The 11,771-nt window shown below is 49.0% G+C and overlaps 2 protein-coding genes across 2 annotated transcripts; both read right to left on the bottom strand.

The window, feature by feature from the left end:
- Positions 1–2,472: 2,472 nt before the first annotated feature.
- On the bottom strand, positions 2,473–3,371 carry GPX1 (glutathione peroxidase 1). The gene is made up of 2 exons (XM_065749359.1): positions 3,132–3,371; positions 2,473–3,060 (listed from the first exon to the last, which is right to left on the bottom strand). The coding sequence occupies exons 1-2, from the start codon at positions 3,351–3,353 to the stop codon at positions 2,695–2,697; spliced, it is 588 nt and encodes a 195-aa protein (XP_065605431.1). The 5' UTR covers positions 3,354–3,371; the 3' UTR covers positions 2,473–2,694.
- A 943-nt stretch (positions 3,372–4,314) lies between these two features.
- Positions 4,315–10,662, bottom strand: RHOA (ras homolog family member A). Its single transcript, XM_065749633.1, has 4 exons — positions 10,484–10,662; positions 7,870–7,990; positions 5,876–6,006; positions 4,315–5,455 (listed from the first exon to the last, which is right to left on the bottom strand). The coding sequence occupies exons 1-4, from the start codon at positions 10,637–10,639 to the stop codon at positions 5,282–5,284; spliced, it is 582 nt and encodes a 193-aa protein (XP_065605705.1). The 5' UTR covers positions 10,640–10,662; the 3' UTR covers positions 4,315–5,281.
- Between the last annotated feature and the right edge of the window lie 1,109 nt (positions 10,663–11,771).

Below are 11,771 nucleotides of genomic sequence, written 5' to 3'. Positions count from 1 at the left end.
GTGTGTTGTTAAAATGAGCCCGCTGTTCTGAGGCAAAGCACACAGGGTTGACCTCTGCCAACGGTTACCTCCTCCTAATAGGGAACAAAACCACCTCGTTCATAGCTTCCTAAGGAAGCAAGGGCTTTCAGGCACCACCCAGCTGGATGCAGGTGTTTCCTCCTGCCTGCCTCTGGCAGTGACCAAAAACAGTGACTAAAAGTTCTCTGTAAGTCTGTGCATGCAGAGTTTGTGTGTGCAGCACAGCTCATTGGTAGGGAGGAAGAAATTATAAACGGCCAAGGGAGCTTTTAACAGGCTGAGGAGTACAGGGCTTACTTTATTCTCCCCTTGATGGCATTTCTGTTGTGTAAACACTTCTGAGTGTCACTGTTCCATGATGGAGGGTTACGTCCTTGAGTCTGATAGGCAGAATGTGATGGAAGTCAGGAGAAGACAGGATAGGGCATTTTTATTTGCAGCTAGTTCATATTCCTGGCAGGTTTCTATCTGAACTTGCTTAAAGGTTCAAGGAGTTGATGGCAGCTTAGAAGGTCGCCCTGATCATGATGTGTGGGGAAGGAAGACCACTCTAGGAAAGGGGAAGAGCTGGGGCTGATAGGCAGAGGAATGGAAGGGCAGGTGTGTGTGCTGGCAAGGGAGTAGCTGTTTGCACACACATTGAATTAGGAAGGTGTAGGAATGTAGATAAGAGACAGATATGGAAGGGGCAATGTCCTTAGGCATTGTCTTTTTTCCACATGGTTCCAATGCCTGATTGTGTTGGAGTGCGGGAGCCTGCACGTGTGGGGACTGTGCTCTTTTTTGTGTGTCACCAAGGAACGTTTCCAGGCTGCAGGCTGCCCCTTCCACCACCACTCACTGTCTGGGTGTGATTAAAGCAGACAGGGAACAACAAGGCTTAGAGGCTTTTATCTGCTCTGCACACTTACTGCTGGGACTGCAGCATACTTACACTGATAATTTGTTTTTCTGCTGGCTGATTTTAATCCTAGAGCAGCGTCACCACTATCATCATGCCGGTATGTGTCTGTCCTGGAGCTGCTGCTTTGCTTTCCTGCCAGTACAGCCCCAGCAGCCAGGAGATAAACAAATGCCTTGGCCATCAGCACTGCATGAATGTTGTGTACAGCTCCAGCAGGCAGCTCTCCCACCTGGGGAGGGACCCCTTTGTCGGGGCTGCCCTGGTGCCCTGTTCCCCACAGCTATAGGGCTCTCCTGAGGTTGCAGGCAGTGGGAAGTGGCAAAGCATGGAGGTGCCCTGCAGGGGCTCCTGCTCTCACATCTCGAGTCCGGTGAGCCAAGATTAGGGAAACGCCACAGCTCACATTGAGTAAGACTTCTAATGCAATGAGTTCCTGCTGCCTGTCAGCCTCTGCATTCTCAGTGCATTTCAACAGCCTACACTAATTAGGGAAGTCGATTTAACTGCAAAATGAATGTACCAAATCAAGCAGTTTCTGCTCCAGACCTGAAATAAGTCACTGAAAACATCCCGTTTTCTAAGAGAGTTAAAAAGTTAAGGAAGTTAAGAAACAGCCCAGCCAGGGTTGTGCAATCTGAGCTGAAATCCGGATTACTCAGGCGTAGCAGTAAGCAGGGTGGAGTTGCCCGTAGGTCCTGCCATAACAACAGGGCCAGGAAGGGCCTTGAAATGTACTCACATTCACAGAGCAACCCAGAAGGTGAGAAGCTATAAACGGGAAAAAACATAAATCCCAAAGTCACGTGGTTTTAAAGACGAAAACAACACACAAGTGGTAGAGCTTAAAAATGTTGTGCCTTCCCCAGTTGCAGGTACATGCTTGAACTCCACAGTGCAGTGCTGAGTTTACACTCAATGCTTTGAGGCCTTGTGAAGGGTAGATTTTTGTGCCCAAGGGGCGATAGTGATAATCAGAGGCAAGGCAAGACTTCTGTAGGAGAAGTAGTCAAGCAGGCTGGGAACAAAAGAACTGGTTCTCCAGGCAGAGCCCTGCAGGTATGTGCTGGGGCTGCAAGGTGACCTGAACTGAACGCAGGATCACAGAATCATGGAATCTTTATGGCGGGCAAAGACATCTCAGATCCCCTACTCCAACCCCAGCCCACCAAGCCACTTCCCTCAGTGCCACAGTCCAGGGTCGGTGGCTCCACCAGAGGTGCACATTGGGCTGCCTCTGATGCAGAACAGCACCAGGGGACTGCTGGGCAGAAGGGACAGCAGCACCACACACGCTCACTGTTCCAGCTCTGGGTCTCCCTGGGGTATCCAATGATGTGAGACGAAGTATGGGGGACCTTGGGCAAATGCTGCTTCTCCACAGCACCTTGGCAGACCGCTCCCAAGCTGTGCAGTGGCTGCCAGCTGCCCAGGCACAGCTCAGCCTGCCCCAGCCTGTCGCTGCGAGCCAGCCCGCACCCAGCCCTTGGCCACCCGCTGCTGCAGTGTTTTTCCCGACTCACCCAGATTTACCACGCCGTACCCTGAAAGGAGACAGATTTACCCTTTATTCAGAGAATCCCAGAACATTACCGAGGCTCACAGGCCGCTTCCCCAGGCAAAGTTCCCCCAAACACTTCACACGCAGCTTTGAAAACATCGGACGCACTTCAGGGATTTGGAAGATGCGCCGTCACGAGCAAAGCTTGCGCGGACATTGGGAGCTCAGCCGGAGCAGCAGCCCCTCCTCCGACGCAGGTGCAGGCTTTCCTCTATTCCGGAGCCTCCTTGGGCACCTTCTGCAGCAGCAGCTCGATGTCATCCTGCATCTTGATGGTCTCGAAGTGCCGGCTGTAGCGGCGGAAGGGCACGCCGTCGGGACCCACGAGGAACTTCTCGAAGTTCCAGGAGATGTCGTTGCGGCACACCGGCGACCAGATGATGTACTGCGGGTTGGTCATCAGCGCCGAGGGGTCGTCGTGCGGGAAGGGGAGCGCCTCTCTCAGGAGGACGAAGAGCGGGTGCGCGCCTTCCCCGTTCACCTCGCATTTCTCGAACATGGTGAAGTTGGGCTTGAAGCCGTTGCCGGGCCGCACGTGCTCCAGCGAGAGCAGGATCTCCTCGTTGGTGGCGTTCTCCTGCGGGAAGGAGCGGTCCCGTGAGCCCTCCCCCGTGAGCCGCGCTCCCGCCCCGCTCCCCGCTCCCGTACCTGGTGCCCGAATTGGTTGCAGGGGAAGCCGAGCACGCGCAGCCCGCGGGGCCCGTAGCGCCGCTGCAGCTCATTGAGCTGCAGGAAGTCGCGCGTGGTGGTGCCTCAGAGCGACGCCACGTTGACCACCAGCAGCACTTTGCCCCGCAGCGAGGCCAGCGCCAGCGGCTCCGCCGCGCCCAGCGGCCGCGCCGAGATCCCCGCCAGCCCCGTCGCCGCCATGGCCGCTCCGCTTTGCCCCGCTCCTTCCAGCAGACGGACGGACACACAAAAACCCCGCCCGGCCCCACCCCGCGCCGCTTCGTCCCGCCTCGGCCCGGCCGCGGACCGCCCGCCCCTTTCTGCGCGGTTTGGGGCGGTTTCGGAGCGCGGGGCTGGGACCGCAGGCGGTGCCCGATCCCCGCCCGGATCCGCCGGACCGCTCCACCGCGATGAGGCGGTGCTCAGACGGAGCCCCGGGGAAGCGCAGCCCCGGCCCCACCCCTGCCGTGGGCTGGCTGACCCCCCCCCGGCTCAGGCTGCCCAGGGCCCCTCCGTGGCCTGGGGCACCTCCGGGGATGGGCACCCGCAGCCGAGGGGCGGCTCTGCGGGCAGGGGATGGGGTCAGAGCCGGGGTAACGAAGGGATCTCTTGCAAGGGAGCGCAGCGGCGGAGCTCGTGAGCTGGGGTGGAGGAACGCGCAGCCCTTACTCAGCCCCCCCCGGTTTTGCTCAACTTGCTTGAAAAAAAGGAAGAGAAAAAAACAATCCTCCAGCCCAAAAAGGGAACAACACGGGGATGAGTAAGCTCAGCCATCAGCGGACGAAATCCCTCCGGGCATCGCAGCAGCTGAGAGCCCCCTGCTCTGCCGCTGTGTGACCCCGGGGCGGGGGATGGGGGGGAAGGACTGCCCGGTGCGTGTCCGGAAGCGTCTCCTCCCCCCGCAGGCAGCACACGGCACCGCTTCCCGGCACCAATAACACAGAAGCATTTGCGGCGCTTCGGGTTCAGGCCGTCGGACGCTAGGCCAAAAGCCCAGAGTGAGCGATACAGACACCAGGATACAGGGAGCTTAGAAAACTGCCTTTATTCTATTAGTTGTTGGAAAAATGAAAATACAGAAAGTTTAGTTGGCTGCAGAACAGCAAGAAGTTCACAGGTTAGGAGTCTGATCACTACATGGTAACCAAACTTACACAAAAAGTTTCCTTTTTTTTTTTCTTTTTTGTTTTTCCTTTTAGTTTTGAAACTGGGTCCAGCAATGAGCTTAAGGCAACTGAACAGTTCAGAAGCTTTGAGTGTGAGCAGGCTGTCTTTTCTCATCCCTACAGCACGTCATGGAAAGAAATTCTCCCGGGGGTGCAGGCCACTCCAGTCATTCGGATGGGTCAGACTCTTACAAATGAACAGGGGAAGAGGATCAGCTGCTTTCCATTGGACTTTTATTTTCAAATAGTTTCTTAAAAAACCCAGAACACCTTAACGCAGAGGTTACAAGTAACAGTATTAGGAAATCCAATTATACAAAAAATACTACATCTAAGCTGGGGTAAATAGATTTATTTTTGGTAACATACATTTAAACTGGCACTAATTACACAGTAACTAAAAGGTAACTAACATGAAACCACAGAACCCTCACTTTTCCTTAGCTGAATGGGACTTGGTCATTTCAGAGTGATCACATTTCCAAACTAACGTTTCACACCACGGAGCCATGAAAACCAGATCTTCCTAAATGTGATAGCACTGAAGCTACGCTTCATTCCACATACAGCCATTAAGTGTTGTACTCGATTAGAATAGGACGTTAGTTATTAAGTAGTTACAGACCAATCCTCCGTGTTGACAGCTTTTTCTCTTTCTAGAGAGAAGAAAGAAGATAGAGAATTGTCTTCAATTAGCGCCTGGCATATCCTGTGAGTGCAGAAAAGGTTGGTTAGAGGAATGTTGAGGTTAACCTTGGGTGCACAGATGAATTTGATGCAGATTGTTATAAAAATCATGGTTGGCTTCTAAATACTGGTAGCAAGATGACTCGATTTTTAAATCTCTTAAGTAAATTATAGATAATGAAAAAGGCCAGTAATCATACACTAAGATTAATAAACAGCACTTCAAAATTACTCAAGTGCAGGGTGCTGCTTTGGCCATCTTCCTCTGGCCACACTTTATAAGAGAAGGCACCCGGACTTTTTCTTGCCACGCCGGGCTTGCAAAGCAGCTCTAGTGGCCATTTCAAAAACCTCCCTCACACCGTCTTTGGTCTTTGCCGAACACTCCATATATCCAAATGCACCGATGCGGTTTGCCATATCTCTTCCTTCTTCGGGTTTGACAGGCTCCTGCAACAACACAAGGCAAAATTAAAACCAAGCAACACACGCAGGAAGGAGCTGCAGCATCTGCACTTCCAAACACACCACTGAATCCATTTCCTTTTACAACCTGATCATACAGAATAAATGTGAGCTGAAGCCTGCATGCATTTGACCTACTGACAAGTCCTTCCTACCTTGGGGATGCAGCTCAGCAGCAGCAGCAGACTGATTTTGCTGCTGAGAACTACTTTATTTCTGTTTTGGTTTTTTTTGGAGTAAAACATATGAAAAACACTCAATTAAGGGTAGGAAATACTTTCTGGTTTCTGCCATAAGTGCTCACTATGCAACCCACAGCAAGCTGCCGATGCCCACTCGATGTTCCGTGCACAACTGACGTGTGCTTTCTTCTTGTCCTGTTAAAGCTCTCAGAAAGGAACCTGCCTGCTTCATTTTGGCCAGCTCTCGTCTTGTGTGCTCGTCATTCCTCAGGTCCTTCTTGTTTCCTACCAAGATGATAGGCACATTGGGACAGAAATGCTTCACCTCTGGGGTCCACTTCTCTGGGATGTTTTCTGGAAAAATAAAAAACCCACAAGTGTGAGCATATCAAACCTAGTTCTGGGGCTGGTTTCCTTTTAAGGTTTCTGCCTGCTGACTCATTGTAAAGCGTTAAGAACACAGCCATGCCCATTTTCTACTCTCCATGTAAGATGCAGATAGACCTGTTCTAGTGATATCAAAAAGACAAGCTGAGGGACACCTCATGTTTTAGCTTCCCTTTGTCTCTCAGTAACCATTTGATAAGGGTTAGCACAAGGATTTCAAAGAACAGAAAGCAGAATTCTGATGTGAAGAGTTACAGAATGTTTGGCTTCAAGAGACACACTGTCTTTTCCTCCAAAAGCCAAAGACAGACACGACCCTGCACCGTAGCTTTTTATGACACCCAAAAACCAAGATCAAACCACTGCCCTGAGCTCTGCCACTCAGTGTCACTACATGGACTAATTACAGATGCACAAAGACCTTGTGTCATTCATTTGCAGATTTACCATTTCACTTTATCTCCAACAGACAAGTGTGCACTCACATACAAGCAACTGTTGCCTCCTAAAACAACTTCCCTACTTGTCTTTTATTTTAACAGAGGTGCCAATGGAAGGCTTGTCAAGTTTCTGCTTTGAGACCACCACTGCACAGCAAAAAGCATTGAACAGCTTTCCTTTCAGAAGCACCCTGTTGTCCTCACCTTGTTCTCAAAGCAGCAGGACTTGCCACGCTGCCAGCTGAACTTCCTGGAGAGGCTACAGCCCTTAAAGGTGTCCTTAACCACAGAACCAGGTGCAAGCAATAGGCACTTTCACACCCAACTGCCTGTTCAGTGTCTGCTGCCTCCCAGAGGCGAGGCAAGAAGGCAGACAGAACAGCCACCAGGCATTATCCCACTGACAAGCATTTCACACCTCCTTTCTGTCTCCTTGTTTCTTCCTGAGACGACTCAGGGAGGAAGGACTTCAGTGAACAAATGCCACTGGTGACTGGATCTTTGCAGAAATTCACTTAAGAAAACGTTACCACAAAATATGTGGTTGGGAGACTACACTGGATGGAGTAATTACCATTTTAATTGGGATAAAAATCAAAGTTCCAGAGATGCTCTGAGTCTTTGCAATGGGAGCCTTACTACTTCCTTATTCTCGCCCTCCTCAGAAACATCTTTTTAGGATCAAACACACATAACTGTGCATCAGTTTTATAAACCAAACACTGAGCACTTCAGCCTTGGACACTGCACAGAAGAGGTACCACCTCATCTAATACACAAACATTTGTCTCATTTGGAGCTCAGAAATCTTAAATCAAGCAGCTCTGTTCTCTTCTCCACCATGAGCAGGTGCCACTCACGGAAAAGCAGAGGAAGCCGTAAATCCTCAGCCTATGTGATCCCTTCCACCAGCGAGAAAGCCTCTCCTCTCCGTGCTGAGCCCTCTCCAGGTCAGGTTTCTTCCCCACCATGCAGAGAAAGAGAGCTCTGTGTATTTGGAACCTAATAATTGGGAGTGTTTCAAACCAGCCTCCTGAATAAAAAGCGTGTGCATGGAGGGAGGGGAGGAGGGAGGAAGGAATAACACAAAGCTAACTTTTCACATATACAGAGGAAGGAAGCTGGGCAATTTTCCTGGATACGGCGTGATCCCGAGTGTGTAAGAACCTGCCATTTTCAAGGAGAAATAATAATTAAATCAAAAGTGCCACTCAATTGCAAGGTTCCTTGAAGACCTTCATTTCTGACAACTACACAGTGCAATAAATGCAAATTTTGAAGCCAGAAATGTTCTCATTGCAGCACACAAGAATATATTTTATGGAATGATTTCCAAGGGAATAACAGCAATGCAAAGAAGCAGTTTTCATGTAACTATTGATCTACTTACCTAAACTATCAGGACTATCGATTGAAAAACACATAAGTATAACATCGGTATCTGGATAAGAAAGCGGTCTAAGTCGATCGTAGTCTTCTTGTCCTGCTGTATCCCACAAAGCCAACTCCACCTGCAGCAAAAGACCAGGGCAGTCAGCCAGGTTATAGAGACGTGTGATTCTGAAGTGAATAACCCAAGCACAGTGCACGAGGCATGCCAGCCAGCACTGCTTAGGAAGAAAACAGAACTGCTTTGACAACAGAATGACTAGAGCTGCCCATCCCGTAACTCCAAAAATTGATTTCTTTCAGCTTATGGGACTTCCCCTCATATCCATGCCTCAAGTCAGTTCTCTGACAGGACTTGAAAGCTACCAGCAGTAAAGCAAGACAGGGATTAAAGGGAACCAACTGCAAAGGGCTGAGAAACCATTCAACAGGCATTCCAGGAATACCGGCTGCCAATGAAAGAGAACTCTCTATGTATACACTTTTTAGGATTATGCATACTTTCAATTGGTTTACAGCTGGAACTGGTAACAACAATGAAATGTCAAGCTAACACTTATTTGTGCACAAATTCTTACAGCTCCATCAGAGCAGAAATTTAAGCTTGCCACTGACTTCAAAACACAGCCGATTGGTGCACAAACCTTGTTACTGAGAACTGAATAAAATCGCTCACGTTCTCAACATTTAGACTTCTTTACTCTTCTCCTTTAGACTCCTAGGTTCCAAAATTGCAGCAGCTCAGATACAGACAGACAGAACTGGAACTTGAATAGGCAATGCAATTGTTTGGTTACACTGCAAAGGTGCAATGCCTTATTCACATACAGAACACTGTGATGGAAATACAGTAGAATGACTCCTCAGAGCAATCTCTGCATTCACAGCTGCCAATACAAGTCTGGTGGCAAACACTCATGCTTTTTTACAGAGGTATCTGCTGCAGGTTTCCTCACATGATGCTCCTACCAGCTCCTTGGTGCTGTCTGAAGAAACACATCCCTCAGCATCACTATCCTGTTTTCGTGTGGCTCTGAATGTTTCTGGAATGCTTTTCCAAGAAGATGGCAGGCATACAGCCCTCAGACAGAGCAGTCTGAAGCACTGCTTTGCTGCAAGCTTTTGTAACCAAGTTTTCAAAAGACAAAGTGCTTGGATAAAATGTCATCTGCTTATGAAAGAGGCAGCTGATGTTTCCACAGCAGAAAACGCACTGCTTGAGCTGCTCATGCCATTTTTATCTAGTGCTGACTGCACTGAGCTGCCAGGGCATGGCTCCCTGGCCTACCCATTGAGGTCATTTGATTGGGTGCTAAGAGAGAGAAACAAATATCAGACGTATCCTAAACAACAATTTAAGATCTTGTATCTCAGATGTGATATAGCAACTGTAGAAATTGTAATTGTGGAGGAAAATGTGTTTTTATACAAGCCTAAAAGGAATTATTTTCTATTCTATCCACACCATATGAGAGAATAGCTCTTTCCAGACTTGGATAGCATGAAGTGTAATGACTAAAACCACAATTAATCTGTACCTCTGACAGTAGTGAAATAGAACGTAACGTAACACCCATAAATGGCTCTAATCTTGGCTCAGTCAGAACTGAAGCTGAGCAAACCAATGAATGTCACTGCACCTGAACTACAAGTGACAGGAAAGTATTCTGACTATGCCTGAACCTACAGGGAAGGGACAGTGGGAGAGGCACGGGGAGCTCAGCACTGCAAACTGCCATGGAGGGCCAGGGAGGTCAGCTGCATGCTAACGAACAGGCACATGTCATGCTTGCCATAATTTGAAAGTAGTTGCTCTTTCGAGGTACAAGGATCCAGAATACCCTGCAAAGATCCAGTTTTACACAGCATGTGTCACCTGAAGCAACACAAGTGCAGAAGGCAGTGTACTCAGCTTTCAGATGGCAGACTTCCAAAGGCTGTTTCCTGGAGCAGGACTCTGGGGGGTTTGTTTGGCCAACGAAGGGATTCAGAGGTTACACAGATTCAAAACTGCTTTTCAAAGTATTGGAAATGAAATGCATGAGCAACACATTCACAAAAGAAGAGCTAAAAATGAAGCCCAGTGAGCAGGGCGCTCAGCATGCCTGGCTGCTAAGATCTGCATTCATGTAGACAAGTAGAACAGATGATGGTGATGAACACTACAAAAATGAAATCCCTATGAAGCCTGCCAGTCATCTGATCCAAAGAGGATTCTGCACGTTGTCAGGAGCGGGTAGGAAAAAAGACTGCTCCAGGAACTTGTCTTTGTCACAGGACCTGACCAAGGCAGGGCCTTCCCTTTGCAGCCCCAACAGGCAGCAGCCCATCATCCTCGGCACATCTTTGCTCCCGCATACCACATTTACCTGTCAGAACTGCTTGTTTTTCAGAACTACAAATTGTACAGGGTTAGAAATACATCGTTCAACAGACATTGGATATGAGCAGGTCAGTATTTACACAGCATGCAAACGTTACATATTTAAAAATAAATTGACGGTATGAATACTGAAAGCACCTGTACTGCCCACTTGTTAAAGAAGTGTGCTGATCTCCATGGTGTTCTGAATAAACGCACATTCATTCTGACTACTGTTAGTGTGTATACATACCTGCTTTCCATCCACTTCAATATCTGCTACGTAATTTTCAAAGACGGTGGGAACATAGACTTCAGGGAACTGGTCTTTGCTAAACACAATCAGCAGACAGGTCTTTCCACAGGCACCGTCGCCCACTATAACCAGCTTTTTTCGAATGGCTGCCATAGCTGAAACACAAGAAGGCAACTTATTAGTCCTCCTATTGAAGTTTTTAAATGAGAGACTAATAATTAGCAATTGCTACGTTTCCAATCAATAAGAACTTCTAAATTGAGTATCTCTGCTCCATACAGAAACATCTGGAATGATAAGAGCTCAGAGTCCCAGCAGAAGGAAGTGGAAATCAGAGTGTTTTTAGCACTGCCTTGTCTGTTCTGGAGTTTGAGACATGAATCTCCACAGAAAAAAAAAAGTGAGCAGCAGCAGTGCCTGCAAACACATTCTCAGAAGTGTGTTTTAGACAGTCCAGTAAGCAATGTTTCGGTTGGAGGGCACTGACACTCTCCCCGGGCTGAGCTGTCCCTGCGACCCAAGGCAAGCTTGGTGAGTCACTCGGGCTGGGGAGCACCCTGCTGCCACGTCAGAGCGCTTCGCAGAAGGATCTCCAGGTCTCAGCCTGCTCCTTTGGATACAGCCAGCACAGCACGCTGCAGAGGGCTGGGAAGCACGCAGCTTGCTCTTAGGTGGCACAGCCAGCAGTTTCATGTGGGCTGCTGAGATCTCTGCTGCTTCCTCCTGGAAATGTCCCCTCAGTAGCAGTCAAAAGAACAAAAGGAAATGGCAGGAACTGCTAGGAAAGCAATAGGACAGCGTTGGTCTCAAAAACAGGAGGAAAGCTGGAAAAGGTTTAACAAGAGCTGGAGTCAGGGCGGGGCCAAATGAGATGACTGTGTTGGAGTTGGCAAACATCTACAGAATCAGGAGTGGCTCAAACAGCATGGATAGGCACTGACTGCTTGTCATCACTTCCTGCAAATGACTATGAGAGACTGACACAAAGGCAGCAGAATGGGGTCCAAGCCCACCAAAGGTCAACAGGGACCCAGGCAACTCCAGCAAGGGGATGCTGTGGGCACAAGAAACGCACATGCCCCTAAAGGAGAATGAGCAGGAAACTTCCTACACAGGCTCCAGAATGCAAAAACCACACCTGAGCTAGAAAATCCCCATAGCAGAAAGTACTCTGAGGCTGACAGTCTTTGCAAGAGCTATATAGACGCTTGTTCTCCTTTCTCCTCAGGCATTTATTTGCTGCCACTGCAGGAATAAGACAGATACAAGGAGGGACCAGGCTGCA

The sequence above is a fragment of the Cyrtonyx montezumae genome, unplaced genomic scaffold (genome assembly GCF_038088225.1).
Source record: "Cyrtonyx montezumae isolate F1298 unplaced genomic scaffold, pur_monq_1.0 scaffold_6, whole genome shotgun sequence".
Taxonomy (NCBI): Eukaryota; Metazoa; Chordata; class Aves; order Galliformes; family Odontophoridae; genus Cyrtonyx; species Cyrtonyx montezumae.
This window is presented reverse-complemented; position numbering and strand designations above follow the sequence as displayed.

Excerpts from the sequence above, each read along its gene's own strand:
- RHOA (XM_065749633.1), bottom strand. The coding sequence starts at position 10,639 with ATGGCAGCCATTCGAAAAAAGCTGGTTATAGTGGGCGACGGTGCCTGT. Across the intron at positions 7,991-10,483 it reads TTGAAGTGGATGGAAAGCAG|GTGGAGTTGGCTTTGTGGGA; the intron begins GTATGTATACAC and ends CTTTTGCTGCAG. Across the intron at positions 6,007-7,869 it reads CGATAGTCCTGATAGTTTAG|AAAACATCCCAGAGAAGTGG; the intron begins GTAAGTAGATCA and ends TTATTTTTCCAG.